Consider the following 16526-nt stretch of genomic DNA (forward strand, 5'->3'; position numbering starts at 1 on the left):
GTTTGCAGTGGTTTTATGTTCACCGTTTATGCGGTACGCTCTTGTTGCAAACTTAGAACCACCTTGTCTAATAATGTTTCAAACGCGAACTTAGAACCACCGCGAAGACTCCATTTTCTCCCTATGGCGAAATTAAAACCACGCAAACTTAAATGCATGTACAGTACTACTAACAATCAAAATATCATTCCTGTGTTATACTTATAGGCTGGTTTGAACAGTGCATGTTGTAGTTACATGTAGTCTACGATCACACAAGTAAGGGTTAAGGACAGTTTGACTATGAAATAGCCCACTTAGCTGATAGACATCAGAGGTACTCAAATGATGCAGCGGGCGAGAAGTCTGGTTTATTTTTAGGTACCCTTGGGTGCCTGACCGATCTTTGCATGCCAGTGTAGTAAGAAAGTCAGCCCTCAGGCTATGGTTATCACCATTGACTGGAAATGCTTGTGTCCTCATAGGCCGACATGTCCATATCTCGTTTCAGTGATTGAACCCATACTTGTGCAGTATAAGAATCCTGAAACACAATTTCATCATACATATAGAAATAACTTAAGTACCACAATTTTCTTTCGGGCATCATCTTTAATCATGATATCGTTAAATCTTCTTTTATCACACTGTTTTAAACCAATAATTTCACCAATTAAGAGTTTTGTATATTTCTTAATTTCTGGCAAAGATTGTAGATGAAAATTTGGATTCATTGATATTTCATGATTTGTAAAAGGTGAGGAATTGACAAACCATATGTAATGTAGTTAAAACATTTTTATCATTTTACATTGTAGCATGCCATGGTTTTCAGGTGTCTCTTCTGTCCATGAAAAAAGATGCACACAAAATAAATGTGAGGTCAAAAGATCACTGAGAGTGTTGAAATGGAGTTCTACCATTAGTACTAGTACTGCAGTAATTACCGAGAGAGTGCGGTGAATACAAGCCAACCGGGGCTCAAAATCATGCTCTTGTAAAAACGTTTAGGTTCAAGTCCAAAAAAAACTAAAAGTCTGGCCTTGCCAAAAAATATTCTCCTTTTTGTTAGAAACCATCCTAACCTTCCATATGGTAAAACGTAAAATTTGCACTGGAAAAGGATGGAAACATTGCTCTTTTTTTGTTTATTGCTGGACTTATTAAGTCCGGACCTGAACCTGAACTTCTTGACCTGAATCTGAAACTCATGCTCAGGTTTAGGTACATAGGTACTTGAAATACCAGCTGGATATGCAGATCAGTGCATGATACTTGTATATGTCCACCTGCACCAGTCCATACTCTGGGCATAAAATTGTGGAATTTTTGACCCCGTGTAGTACCAGACTTCTCAAATCTGGATTAACCCAGACACATGATTGATCTGTCAAATCTACCACCTGGGGTGGGATTCCATGCAGATCCGGTTTACCGCCACCCACACCCACTTCCTTGGACTCAAATTCAAGTTCGGACTGTTCGTAGAACCGGATCTTTGTATTCTGTACAGATTGTTGCCACTTTGGGGTAAAAAATTGAAATGGTTATGATCAGTTTGATCCATCTTTTCTAAGATTTCCTTTTTCGTCTGAGCAGTGCAAGTAAAATTTGTTTGGTGTTTGGTAATTTTGAATGTCATTTACACGCGTGCAAAGATGCAGAAGGAAGTATTTTGAGCAGCGCTGTGTCCAGGACCTGTCCCTCCATCCATCCGGGATAGAAAAATTCACTCAGTCTGTCCAAAAATCTGAACTTTATGACATGAAATTGATGAAAATGTATTCTCGTGAGATGAGAAATTTAAGAACGAAATTAACTACATGGGCTCCCTGACAGTATCATTGACTGAGTGGCACAGAAGGGTATTTAATAAACTTAAAGCTGGAGACAGTCACAGTCTTGATTTCGAGCCCTGCCAGTGTGTATCACTTATGTATGACCTGTGCTGATGGCGCTATCAGCTATTGACAGCGCTTCATCAAAGGCAAAGGCTCGTTGCCATGGCGATAACATAACGAGATCCAATTAGGAGAAAGTCTTCTTGTACCCACTCCTTGCGGGGTTTTTAATGGCTTTCAAGTGTACAGTTTGTACTTTTCCCTCAGTACTGTGGTTTCCCAATTCTCGTCGGCTGCTATGTTGCAATCAAAGATGCTTCCTCTTTTATTGGATACAAAGTAATACTGGACGCTTAGATCCTTTTTATGCTACTACATCATATTGCTCGTTGAACTTGCATGATTTGGGCTCGAAATACTGTAAATGCAGAAATGTTTGCTGTGGTTTTATACCGTGAACATAAAACCACCGCAAAAAGCTGTTCCCTTATGTGACTGCAGCGCTACCTATTGTTTCAAATGCGAACTCAAAACCACAGCGAACACTCAATTTTGTCCCTACCGCCAAATTGAATCGCCGCAAACATTTCTGCCTTTACTGTACTGGGTGCAAGTGCGCAAAATTGGAGTTGTGCACCTACTTTTGGACTGTGGCTGCACCTGTGCACCTAGATATTATTGTAGCCTATAGGGTAGAGGTACATTAGTATACAGAATATTCTTGAAAATTAAGTATCAGAAAAAGCAATATAACTGTTATATTTTGTTTGATGTTTAAAATTCTAAAGTTAGCTATAGAATTTCAGATTGAAGTTCTTAAGAGAGACAGTAGAGTTTTTAAATACGTTTTGCTCACATTCACATTCTATTTTGTTTTAAGTTGTGCACCTAAAATTATTTCTGCGCACCTACATTTTGGGTTGGGTGCACCTATTCCTTAAAATGAATAGGTCTTGAGCCCTGTCTTCTATTTGAGACAACGTAATACTGGTTGCTTCATTTCAAGCTGCTACCACATGCTCGTTGAACTTGCATGATAAAGTATAGTAAATACTAGTTCGTCAGCTGTTTTGCAAGTCATTATATTCTCTTCTGCCAGGATCAATTTTTTCTCAAAATTATACCTAATTAGACTTCTTGAACATTGTTATTAGTAGAGAAAAGATGGGTAGTTATCGCACTGTGTATATATCTTCAATTAGACCAAATATACTAAGTGGTGATATTTTCAACTCCAGATTTATGTGAGGATCAAACGCTTTTAGGTAGAACAGGAGCTACATTAGCATGATAGACGTTTCTTGCATGTAGATTCTCCTTAGTGATTCTGTTATAACTCGGTTGTGTAGTTGGTACACGATCGTCAAGCCATTATTGGCTGTCTGACCCAGGTGCCAATACTGTATAGACTGTTCACCCAGAAGGACCTTACAGAAGTGGGCTACTCAGGATTGATGTTTAATGCACAGCTAATGTACATGTAGCCTCCTTCGCAGGCCTCCCGGGCGGTGCCGGCATTAATTTTTTTGGGATTAGCGATTTTCAACTTATCAGGGCCTGGTTCTTTTGCCCGTGTGTGGTAAGACTTGATCCCCAGCAAACAAACCCGGCCCCGATAAGTTGAAAATCGCGAATCACCGCTCCCCAAAAAAATAAACGCTGGCGCAGCAAGGGAGACTTGCAAAGGAGGCTGTGCAAAGGATGATCTTTCAGAGGAGAAAACTAAGTTACTTCTGGCAACCTTCATTCAACCTATCTAGTCATCATACTTCTTCTGACTGCCAGAAGTCAGTGTCTGTTCTCTTAAACATGTGGTATAATTTTGTATAATTATCGTTGTGGTCAGAAAGGAACCTACGGGAGCTAATGAAGCTCGCGACGAACCGGACTAAGTGGAAAAGATTGAAGGAAGACTGATTGCGGACTACTACTACTATAATTTTGTGCATTTTGCATTTAGACATTTGCCAAACTAGTAGAATATTGATGCTAGATGATGCAACTGCTACCTAGTCCAAGGTCAAGGTCAAGTTGCTAATACACATATATAGGTTCTTTGATTTAGAAAAATATTATCAGTAGAACCAGAACACTCTCCTCTGGAGTTGAGTATGCATGTAAAGTACAAGCAATTTTGTCCAATAAATTCTACATGCGCCAAAGTGATGCTTATGTGGCATGCATCCTTCTCTTGTTAATATTATGGTTGAGTATGCTATTGCTGTGTGCTAAGAGTCTGAGAGAGTATGTTTTTATGTCTAGTAGTAATTCACATTGTATGGAAGTTGAAAAGATATATTCTAACCTTCTCCCTGCTGCCTAACTCTGTAACCGTTAGGGAATTGGGTGCCAAACAGCTACTTCAGAATGCTAACGGTTAAAGTTTACATCATAGCAAAGCTCAAACACAAAGCCTGATATTGACTTTGATTTTCCCTTCCCTTAGGGAATCTTAAGCTTGTCATATCCATCACCTGCAAAAGATCAAAGTCCAAGATTGTGGTCACCAGCTGCTACTGCTTGATCTTGTGGCATGCTGTGCCGTACAAGCTTTCAAAGGGTGTTGTTGCATGTCCACAAACCAGCTAACCAGCTAGCTTGTTCACCTTCTCCCTACTGCATAACTCTGTAACCAATAGAGAATAGGGTACTACTTCAGTGTGCTAAAGGTTAAAAAGATTCACCTGGACAACAGGTTTTTTATGTATCATCAATAGCTATTCATACCTTGCAGAATTCCAAGGGTGGACAGAAATACATGTATCTCCAATACATGTGTAGATGTACATGTATTTATGCGTTTCTTTCTAGCTAGTTGAAAAAGACCAGGACTGAGCCAGGAGGATTTAGCTAGTTAAAAGTCTAATATTTGTAGCCATGATTGATTGACTGACTGATTGGTTGATTGATTGATTGATTTATTGATTGATTGATTGATTGATGTAGAAAGGAATCAGACATGTACATCTAACCTGTGTCCCCATAAATCCATTTAATTTAATGTGGTTTTTGTTTCGCACTAAGGGGAAAATATAGTGTTCGTGGTGGTTTTGAGTTCGCGACAGTGCTATTATCATATACTACTGCAGTACTGGACAAAATGTTTGCGGTGGTTTTAAGCGAACCGTGAACATAAAACCCCGCAAACATTTCTGCATTTACAGTATACTTCAGACGAATATGGAAGTTATGTTATCAATTCTATACATTTCCTAGATATACATCCTATGTTGCTGATACAATTTACAAATCAAGTTATGCGGTTTCACTAACCTCGTTATCTTGTCATCCTCCATCTCTTTGTGCTTCTATGCGGTTGATCTTCAAAGCCCAACTTAACTGCGGCATTATGCATTCTTTAGCGGATAGGTTTCTTGTATTGTGGTACATTGTATATATAATATAGCAGTATAAAACTAAGAAACAGGTCCTGTTTATGTTTTGTTCAAAAGCATTAGGTAATGACTGCTGTAAATCACTTTGATATAGCGGCAGGAAAATATAGAGGTTTGGGGAAAATGAAGTAGGTCACAGCACTTCATTTGAACGGTGGGAACAAAACTTGCTGTCTCAAATATTACTATTAGTGATCAAATATTAGCAATGATGAAATTTTAGCTGTTGACTAGTGACCGTTAAATCAGCTAAAATTAAGTTACAGTTAACAAATCAAAAATTACAGTATGCAATTACATGTAAGGCTTTGACTTGTAAGCTGTGACATTCAAAATCATATGAAGGCATTGATTATAATGCATGTTGATTAGAAGCCTGGTAGCCATACCATTGTGAGCTTGTCAGTACCTCTACAGTGCTGGGAGTATTACCCGCCCGCCTATTTCAATACAATAGCACACACCAGGATTTCTACGGGGTTCGTTTCAATTAATTGGCGGCAGTAATTAGAAAGGTTGGCTGTAAAGATAGGCTGACAGGAAGATACCAATGCTTGGTAGAATTGGGGCAGGTAAAACACCCCTAAGCAGGCACGTTTAGAATAGTTTCCAGGCTAGGGCCTTGTGGGACACCTGGAGTAAATAGCCTGGCCAATGTTAGCCTCTACCAGGCTCCAGAGGCGGCTGGAAAGAGTAGAAATTGGCCAAATAGACAGAAAAACATGCAAGAGGAGTTAGTCTGCAATAGGGGACTGTTGGCCGCTCTGGGATGGCATATTGGACCCTCTCTCTGTAGCCGACTCCCTTAGCATACTATTCACTCCATTTGGCCAATTTCTACTATTTTTCCAGCCATGTACGGATATATCAAGGGCTGTCGAAATTTTATGACCATATATTTTGTTTCATTAATTTTTATCATTACGGTATAAATGAACAAATGTCTGTGTGTGTAATATATATTATATATGCATGTGTATGTGTATGCGTATGAAATATTTTTCCTATAGAAAAATCTGCCTTTTTAATGACATCCTGTCACTTTTCTTGCCAGGTGCTCTGGACGACGATCCACAGGAAACATGGCAGATCAAGAGAAGTAAGTATCATCTGTTCTCAACGTGATGAACTGTTCTTTCTCCTCCATTGTCAAGTATACGTGATAATGTCTTATTATCTGTGTATAGTTTCATCACATTCGTACGTCACAGGGTATTAAAAACCCAAGCAATATTATGACCCAAAAATCAGATTTTGAAAGTCAATTTATTAAGTCGTTTCTATACATGATTAGTCCAAACAACACTATCACAGGGCTCGAAATTCATTTTTGAAAATAGGTGCACTGGTGCACCTGACAAAAAAATTAGGTACACAGAAAAAATTTTGGGTGCACCACATAAAATAAAGTTGAATGTCAACAAAATAAAATTACCAAGTTTAACGCTCTTAAGAACTACAATCTGTAATTCTACAGCTAACTAGATACATCAAGTAGAATACAACGAAGGGTAATTTTAAGATATGATGTTGTTGTGAAAATCATTGCCAGAGTTTTTTAGGCTCGCGAAACTAAGGGGATCGCCGACTCATTGTACGGCACATTTTTGCAGGGTTTTAGTATGAAGTCCTTACGCAAATGTGCTAAACAGTGTTAGTTGAATATCAGTACCATAAAGATTTCAGCATTTTTTTGTTATCTCCATTTTTTTTGGGCCCTAATATTGCTTTGGTTGCCTTTAACCAATACCAATAACCTTCTAACGTTCGGCAGTCTGTCTTCCACCTTCCACAGGGCAATACATTCAGTTTGCAGGTAATTGGTATTGGATATGTACACAGAACCTTAATACCAATGTCTTCTGATATCAATAAAGCGCTATTCTGTTCTTTAGATGGAGTTTACAAAACAGTGTTGGTAGAAATGACAAAACATAATGTGTAGCAAGAGATATGGTGTATGCTATATATAGAACGTTTATCAACAAGATGAAGTAACTTTCCCTTGTATCTGCTCATACTAAGTTATAGCTGCACAGCACTCTCAGTGCTCTGATTTAGCTTGCCTTGGTGATTGTCATTGCTTTGCCCTTGGAATAAGCATGTAGGAATAGACTTTCTGTCCAAATGAACCATTATAGAGGGCTGGAAAACATGGCATTCTCTGACTGAGATGAATTTGGATAGCTCCTGACCATATAAGGATTTGGGGCTCCGAAAAGGGAAATTTGGATAATAGACCTATTTGAGATCAAATTTATCATGTTATATTTTCTCTAGCTATTCTGCATGTTCCTCTCCTTTTACAAATAAACCCTGAAAATATTATCTGAGCTTCAAAGTATCTGATCATCAAAGGATGTTTCCTTTGGAACCTAACTAGCAAACAGATTTCTTGGTACAAATTTGAGAAAACAATTGTAGGTATCATCCTTTAGCTACAATGAATTTTTCTCTTAGTTTTAGTATTGCCTTCCTTCACAAAGAAAGGACTACCAAGAACACTAATGCAGAAATTTTTGCAGGGTTTTAATTTCCCGGTAGGGAGAAAATGTAGTGTTCACAGTGGTTTTGAGTCCGCGTTTGAAACAATAGTAGTGCTACAGTCACACAATGGAAGGGCTTTTCGCGGTGGTTTTAAGTTCTCAGTAAAGACTTAACCACGAAAACCATGGACATATAAAACCCCCGCAAACATTTCTGCATTTACAGTATAAGCATTTGAAGATAAATTAATTTCCTTTAGTTGAGTTATGAGTAGCAGTAAGCAGCTCTGAGGGTGTTGTTTATTTGTTTGTTTGTTGTTTACTTGTAGTGAAGTGACGAGTTCCCAGCCCCCAGCGGAGACAGACGACGGTGATGTTGAGGAGGTGGAGCTGGAGGGCGATGGGGACCCGTCAGCTGCCGCAGTGGCGATGATCCAGTCTGGCATCACCATAGGTTAGTAACATAGCCCAGTCAGGCATCACCATAGGTTAGCAACGTTAGGGTTCAGAACAGGGCTATCTCCAGGGCTGTCTCTAGGACCCGTCCCTTCGTCCCATGACAGAAATTTGTTTGTTAGGACGGAATAAGATATTCACCCCAACCGTCCAAACACTATGTTGTTAATGTATTTTTGTAAGCTTAGAATGAAAGATTTAACTACAAAAATTAACACTATGGGCTCCCAAACAATGAGTGGAACGGAAAAAAAATTCAAAGCTGGAGATAGCCCTGGTTCATAATTCTGTTTCACACGTGTTTATGCATCCTTGCTTAAGATTTGTGTTGCCCTGTGGTACTAACTTGTTATTATGCAATATTTCAAAATGATTTGTAGTAGTACTAGTACTGTATTTACAGAATATATACCGTAGCCAGTTTAAACATTTTATTATCAGTGGCTACAAAATGAAAATCACAGGCTCTGGCCGCTCTGCAGTTGTTTTTCACACAATCATTGGAAATAGATAAACTAAAACTGACAATAGTTCGTAATTTTGTTTGCTCTGAAGTACATGTAGGTTGCCATAAAAAGAAGTGTTTTGAATGTTTATATGATGCTTATTGTACTGTGTTGTGTGTCCCAGGTGACATCTCCCTGACATCACAGGCTCTGCAGAACCCACAGGTACTGGCCGCTCTACAGGACAGGTTAGGCAACATCATGGGGCAGTCCTCCGGATATGTAGAAAAGTAGGTAGAGCTTCAACTTTCTGTTCAACTAGAAAAGACAGGGCTGTCTCTAGAACCTGTCCCTCCATCCCTGGACGGAAAAATGCTTGTCACCCTGTCAGTCAAATATGTCTGAACCTCGTTACACATATATTTTTGTATGCGTAAAATAAAAGATTTAACAAATGAAATTAACAACATCGGCTTCCAAATTCCAGTTGAATCAAATTATGCCTTTTCCTTTGCAATGCACCAACCATTTATCATGGTTAATGCATTTTGATTCTTGCGGTAGATTAACTAAAGACAATGAGGACGGACAGACAAAAATGTCAAGCTGGAGACAGCCCTGCTCAAAAATAGTGTACAAACAGGCTTAGTAAATTGTTGGTTATCGTTGTTGGCTTTTTACAGGTCTGAACAGTTAAGCAACTATGTTTGATACATGTCTTTATCTATTACTATAAATGCATTTAAGTTTGCATGGTTTTTATTTCACGCTAAGGCGAAAATGGAGTGTTCTCAGTGGTTTAAGTTTGCGGCAACGCTATAGTCACATACTGCTACATTATTGGACAAAAATGTTTGCGGTGACTTTAAGTTTGCGGTAAAACAGTCGCCGCGAAAACCGCAAACATAAAACCACCGCAAACATTTCTGCATTAACAGTATCCACACATAAGATCAGTAGTTAGCCAGTCATAATGATATATAAGGCTCTAGAGTCAGCAGTGTCTCATGTTATTCACCGACTCAGATTATCTTTCCTGCCATCTTGTGTACATCCTTCATGGGGATGTGTGCCCAGCACTATGTAGAAAGGAATGACCTAGCCTAGATATAAGGTCTTACATCTATCAAGGTGCTTGATTGTCAGTAAACAAACATAATTGTGTGCTCTCAAAACACCCTTCAAAGCTGTAAGTATGTACTGGGACTGTGCCATTACAGTATCGTTAAACTGCCCCCAATTTAAGGACATCAAAGTCTAGATAGAGAAACAAATTATGCTACCTTTGACTTATTTCTGTAACTTTAACCTTTAACACTTGGAAAACTTGGAGTCTGACAAGGGAGGGGTTCCTCCAAAGGAGTGATGATACCCTGGAATGATGAACCTTTAACACACTGAAGTAGCTGTTTAGCAACCAATTCTCTATTGGTTACAGAGTTAGACGGCAGGGAGAAGGTTAAAGGTGGTCCTTTGCTTCAGTATCTTTTCTGTCTTGAGTAGGACAAAGCAACATAATGTGACAAAACTATGTAACCCCATTGAAATCCAGCAAGCAATTTATTAAGACCATTTGCAGTAAGTTGCTTGGTCAGGCAGGACTGACTCATCATTTTGTAATGGCCACTTTGAAGTGGGGGAAAGTACAAGAATGTAGGACAATTGTGGTATAATGACACTCATGTGCTTTTGCCCTGGTCAAAATGATGTCCTTTGCAAGGCTGAGGGAATGAAAGTCATCACAAATGGCTCCGTCAGAAATCCGGTCTGTATTCCCAGAATAATGTACATGAATCTCATTGATTGCAGTTACATGTACTTGCTAGTGAGTTCAATGAATGTAGTGAGATTTTATTAAACAACAGAAGAATAAACAGGACACAGAGGTGATGCACTCTAGCTAAAGCTAATATTAAACATCACCTCTGGAAATAAAAATTACAACTTACATAGACAAGTACAATAACAATAAGAAACAGCAATTAGGTCGTCCAATACAAAGAAACTAACAAACAAACAATGAATATATCAACATACCTGAACTAAGTTTTAAAACGTTTGCTTGTCGCAATATACTGTAGTGCTGAGTCAAGCCTAAAATGTTACAATTGAAATCATACGAAACAAAGGATGAGCTCTTAATAACAAATAAATGAAGGCTTGTTCAGACAAAATAGCAATATCAAGTATAGGGGCTAAAAGAGATTTCTGTTAAAAATGGTAGAAACCAGACTCCAGACCACCCCACCAACTGAGCCTTATTTTTGCCACAGACAGAGCACACAATGACGTTTCCACCAGTATCTTGTTATCAGATGGCTTGCCAGTCATTACAAAAAGAAAATTAACTTTTCTAGGCCTGGAAAATGGCTTGATTATGTCAAGACCCCTATGAAATAAGATTAATTCAGAGCATGGATGATTGTGCTGAGATGGAACATGTTTTAGCGTGCTTGTTTCTGTCATGACATGAGGATCAATATTTGACTGAGGGAGGGTCATGGAAATGTCACAGATAGGAGTGAAGATGTACAAACATGGCAGGGTAAACGTAGTGCTGTTTTAGACCCCACTGTTGTATAAATTAACCTGGGCATAGGGGGTGGTAATCTCAGCTTATACTGTGGTTGCAACAAGTAGTGTCACAAGGGTATAGGTGATCTCCTACCCCCATCTACGTCCATCAAAATATAGAAATGCAAAATAAAAAATAGATTGGAAATGTTTCACACAGACATGCACCTACACTCTTATTGGTTGAGCTGCTAATTACCTTCTTATCATTGGTTAAACTGTGATTGTGATGGACAGTCAAGATCCGTCTTTTGTTCACACAAGATGGTTTATGAAACAGCAGGACATCATTGCTCAACTGTCATGTAAAAAAGGTTCATGCCAAATTCTAGTTCTCATACCTGCTGCCTTCAGTTGCATATTCATGGCACCTTACATGTGACTAGCACACGTACGTTTTTTGATATGGGCCCAGTCACAGTTACCCTAATTAAAAAAACACGTTGCTTGGTGACCGTTTACATGTACTTTTGACTTGAATTTTCCAACCATCAGGATGTACAGTATGGTAGTCAAGACATCCCGTGAGTATTCTATACACCCTCATTCTATACCAATCATTATCCCCTCTGTATAAAAGTTTTATCATAGCTGATTAGGACTATTGAAAAATTCCTGATGGCCCCTGTCAAGTTTTTAGTGGACAAATCCTAAGACGTTGCCATTTCCTTGCAGCCTCCCTAAGGTGGTGAAGCGTCGGATCAAGGCGCTGAAGAACCTGCAGGTCCAGTGCACCAAGATCGAGGCCAAGTTTTACGAAGAAGTCCACCAGTTGGAGTGCAAGTATGCCAAGCAGTACCAGCCCCTGTTTGAAAGGGTAAGCACTGTCGTATAAGACATTAACTCCAAAAGGATTACGCCAAAATGACAGTTACTCAAACAACTGGATACAATTTTGAAACAGACAGCATCCGCTGTCTTTTGTCAGTGACTAAAGGGAAGAGCTGGAAAACTAGGTTTTAAACCAAACGCTGAATTTTATCCAGTTGCTTGAGTAACTGTCATTTGGCGTATCTTATTACCTGGATGTCTAACCCTTCATCAACGTATCAAAAAGGATTACATTCTTTATCTGTTTAGCCAGTATAACCACCCTTCTTTGTAACAGTCACCAGCTTGGCAGGCACGCCGCTTGGAAGCAGCTGGTTATATTACACTGAACGACCTGTCACACCTAGCCCTTGCACATCGAACTGTGCCTCATTTACATATCAATTCCGATGTTTGGTATAAAACCTGGTTCTCCAGTTCTTCCCTTTTGTCACTGATGAAAGACAGCTGTGGATGCTGTCTGAAACGTCTGACCGTTTCAAAATTTATCAAGTAACTCTTTTTGACATAACTCTGTAAGCAGTGTTTAAAGTTATCTAGTGAGGATGCCCCTACAGTACTTAGTGGTAATGAGTTCCACTTTACGAATGTTTTGATCACCTTAATCCTGCACTGATAACTCTGGGTTTTTTTTGGTGTTCCATCATTGAGTTATCACTGATGGTTGTTTGCTCCCTAATGTAGAGAAGGGACATCGTGACAGGCACAGTTGAGCCGACCGACTCAGACTGTGAGTGGGAGAGTGATGAGGAGGAGGAGGAAGAGGGAGAGGCAAAGTCAGAAGAAGAGAAGCTAGTAGTAAGTCAGGACTACATCTGCACATGTTTGTGTGATATTCCTAGAACCAGTAATGAAGAAAGATTACCAAACCGGTCTAAATGGGGTAGGGAATGTTCCCAAGCATCCTTTGTAACCCGTGCTTCTCCTATCGGGTCAATTAGTCCTCTCTCTCACTTCGTTAAGCTTGTCTCAATAATGATGTTTCTGACTTCGGGAGAAGATATTCCTGATAAAGGTTTGTGACTAGAAGTGGTAACACGTCCTTGCACTGACTAAATCATATTCCTCACTTTTTAAAAGCAGTTCAAGGCTTATCTATTTTGAATAAAGGGGGGGGGGATAGTCAGAGAACGCTCATCGCCCCTTCTCTTTTCTTTCAATAATTCATTCTTTATTAACACTTTTTGTTAAATTTTCTTCTGGTTTTATTTGACAGGACGACTTGAAGGAGAAAGCAAAACTGGCAGAAGGTGACAAGGAAGATGCCATGGATGGTAAGGGCCTTCTAAGTGTGTTCCTTGGAGATGGAAAGTAAGTTTTCATTTAATGGAGTTTGCCTATTTCTAAGGCAAGATAGAATGTTAGATGTTCTGGTAAGAGGAGAGGCAAAGCTTGAAGTTGTTGACTTGACAGAGACATTTGTTCTGTTATGATTGCAAATCCCATAAGCATTTTCCATCAAGAGGAACTGTTTTGATAGGAAGGCATGTATAAAGAACTATGTTATTGTACCAGATATACATTCCAAAGTTTATGCTTTACTCATTTCATGTTTTCTCTTTTTTTTTAAACAGAAAATGTGGAAGGCATCCCAGAATTTTGGTTGACAGTCTTCAAAAACTGTGAACTCATCAACGACATGGTGCAGGTATGTTGAGTTTGCCACCACTTCATCTTTGCCATTCAATTTTTACAGAGGTCCGTGGATGAAGTGATCCAGTTATTCCCGGTTATCGTCATGAAACAGATGTTATACAAGTTAACTTTTCTTACACTGTTAAGTGGCCAGTAGCTTCCCTGAATGCTATGCCTTCCTATGTTGTTGTGTTGTGTTATATATTATGTGTTGACAGTTGCATGATTTTTCTTTTTAACAGGAGCACGATGAAAATATCCTGAAGCATCTGACAGATGTGACGGTGGACTTCACAGAGCAACCCATGGTGAGACTTTAACCTTCTCCCTGCTGCCTAACTCTGTAACCAATAGGCAATTAGGTGCCAAATGTCTACTTCAGTGTGCTAAAGGTTAACATATTGCTGATATGTGACTTAAGAGAACTGGTCGTTTTGGCTTTAGAAAAGGGGCAAAGACTACAGCCTCAATATTATGATCATTTTAAATTGTTTCAAAAGGAAAAATGCATTCCCTTGGAATTAGAATTTATCAGATCAGGGCTCAAAAGGCCAACTTGTAGAAAAATACTTTAGGATGGCCAAAAGAAATGTGAACAAGTTTTGATAAACTAAAAGAATACAGGCTTTGTATTATGACTCAAATATTGCAGAAAAAAAGAAATATGGTATTTTGAGCCCCTCATATGTAGCCTCTCAACATGCTAATGCTATAATGTTGTTTAATTTGTTGTTTTGACTAAATTTTCCGTCCTTTTCCACAGGGCTTCACTCTGCTCTTCCACTTTGAGGCGAATGAATACTTCTCCAACACGACGCTCACCAAGCACTACGTGGTGCGGTCCGAGCCCGACGACCAGGACCCCTTCGCATTCGAAGGACCCGAAATCATCAGCTGCAAGGGGTAAGACTACGCAAGACATTTAAAAACCTTTTATGTTCGCATTTTGGAACAACATGGTAATGTATCGACCAAAAAAATGATACACATGTATCCAGAAAATGATGCTGTGAAGTAACATCCTCTAAGATTGAAAATGATCTTATAGCATCTCTCTCGCCTAATTCGACAGCGTATTTACTTGACTTCACAGGTGTCACATTGACTGGAAGAAGGGAAAGAATGTGACGGTCAAAGTCGTGAAGAAGAAACAAAAGCACAAAGGTCGTGGCACGACACGCATGGTCACCAAGACGATCCAGAACGACTCCTTTTTCAACTTCTTCAACCCTCCACAAGGTAAGGGCTCTCACAGGGTTTGATGTTACCTCCCTGTACGAAGGGCTCTCATGGGGTTTGTTGTTACCTCTGTGTACGAATGTTTTGTTTTTGGTATGTCTGTCTGTTTGTTTTAATGTGTTTTCTTGTGTGTCCCTAATACTGTAATTCTTGTTTCTTTCACTGTAGCTTCATGTTCACTGTTTTCACCATCATCTCTGTGCCGTGAACTTATTATCACCGTGAAAAAAAAATTAATATTTATGATTCCTTCACACATCCAATCTGTAAATCACTTGCCTCCACCGTGAAGTTAAAGTTCAGTGAAAATGTCCATTTTCCTTACACCGTGAAATTTTGCTACCATGAAGATGAAACGAATTACAGTAATTTGAATACAGTAGAATGGCAGGAAGTGAAGGGGAAATGGTGTAACCCTAGACTGACAGGCAGGCTTTTAGCTAGGATTTATAGACAAGGGGTCCAAAATTGGGGTGGGTGGGGGTGTAATGCTGTGATGCGGGGGTTAGGTGTGTTCTAGTCTTATCGTACTTTTAGCAGACCATTTTAAGCACTAAAAACTGCTTGTTTCCTTCTCTGTCTCCCAATGGGCTCTATGGATTAACACTTTCCTGGCATGTCAATCAGTTTTCATGCTGTCCCAGTGTCTGGAAAGACTAAAAAAGCATCAGTGACACTGTAACACAGTCCGTGTGTCTGTAATTACCAGGGAAACGGGGTGTTCTGTGCATCCAGCTGAAAAAGAGGGCATCCAATTTCCTTGTTATACATGCCCAGCTAGAAGCCTGCTGACAGGATCAATAAGATAATCTACGATCCCAGAAAAATGATCCCAGAATAGATTATCTTATTTCCTGTCTTCGGTTTCCTGCTTTTCACTATCTGTTGCCTTATGAGAGCCAGTGGGAAAAATGTATCAGCAAGAAATTCACAATAGTGAATAAAACAAGCAAGTTACAAAAATTTATATATTTCACTGAGATCTTTGATTTGTTGTTTTGAAAGGGACCACCCCAAAGATTGATAAATAAAGAAATAAAAGTTAAGCTTCTGACTGTCTGATTACACATCATATCAGAGATTTCTGATTACATGTACTGCATTTTAGCTTGCTGATGTAATAAAATTGTCTTCTACAAAGACTGATGACATTCTTTCTTTCCTACTACAGTTCCTGAGGATGGTTCTGAGCTGGTAAGTACACCCTTCGACTTCTGAAATTTGTAAACTACAATTAACCTTGGTGCATGATTTTCCAAGTGATCATGCTTAAATTGTTATAAGTTTTGATCAATGAATAGGTACCAAGCATATTTTGTAGTTCTGAGTTTGTTTCTGTTAAGTAATTTTGTGTTACATGTTTGTTTTTATTACAACACCTGTGCCATGCTTGTCTGTATAAGTGCATTTGTTTTGAAAATTAAGTAAAAAGGATGTCTATCCTAGCGAAACTCACCTAATTTTAGCTGCTGTAACAAACTACTTTTGCATCGCATCAGGACGATGATGCAGAGACCATCCTAGCGGCAGACTTCGAGATCGGTCACTTCTTCCGGGAGCGGATCGTCCCCAAGGCCGTGCTGTACTTCACAGGAGAGGCCATGGAGGATGAGGAGGTGAGAGATGAATTTCTTGGAGAAAATC

At 39.2% G+C, this 16526-nt stretch overlaps 1 protein-coding gene across 5 annotated transcripts in view; it reads left to right on the top strand.

The window, feature by feature from the left end:
• The window catches only part of LOC136429985 (nucleosome assembly protein 1-like 1-B), a 29315-nt gene that overhangs the window by 6583 nt on the left and 6206 nt on the right, over window positions 1-16526 (top strand). For 4 of the 5 annotated variants that reach the window (XM_066420182.1, XM_066420184.1, XM_066420183.1 and 1 more), the window contains exons 2-13: window positions 6270-6314; window positions 8031-8155; window positions 8788-8893; window positions 11853-11994; window positions 12693-12806; window positions 13225-13282; window positions 13583-13656; window positions 13886-13951; window positions 14407-14546; window positions 14737-14882; window positions 16054-16076; window positions 16382-16498. In XM_066420182.1, coding sequence (XP_066276279.1) covers window positions 6298-6314; window positions 8031-8155; window positions 8788-8893; window positions 11853-11994; window positions 12693-12806; window positions 13225-13282; window positions 13583-13656; window positions 13886-13951; window positions 14407-14546; window positions 14737-14882; window positions 16054-16076; window positions 16382-16498 — 1128 coding nt within the window. In that variant the 5' untranslated portion in view covers window positions 6270-6297. The other variant, XM_066420186.1, reaches the window with a different exon arrangement.

The sequence above is a fragment of the Branchiostoma lanceolatum genome, chromosome 3 (assembly GCF_035083965.1).
Source record: "Branchiostoma lanceolatum isolate klBraLanc5 chromosome 3, klBraLanc5.hap2, whole genome shotgun sequence".
Lineage (NCBI taxonomy): Eukaryota > Metazoa > Chordata > Leptocardii > Amphioxiformes > Branchiostomatidae > Branchiostoma > Branchiostoma lanceolatum.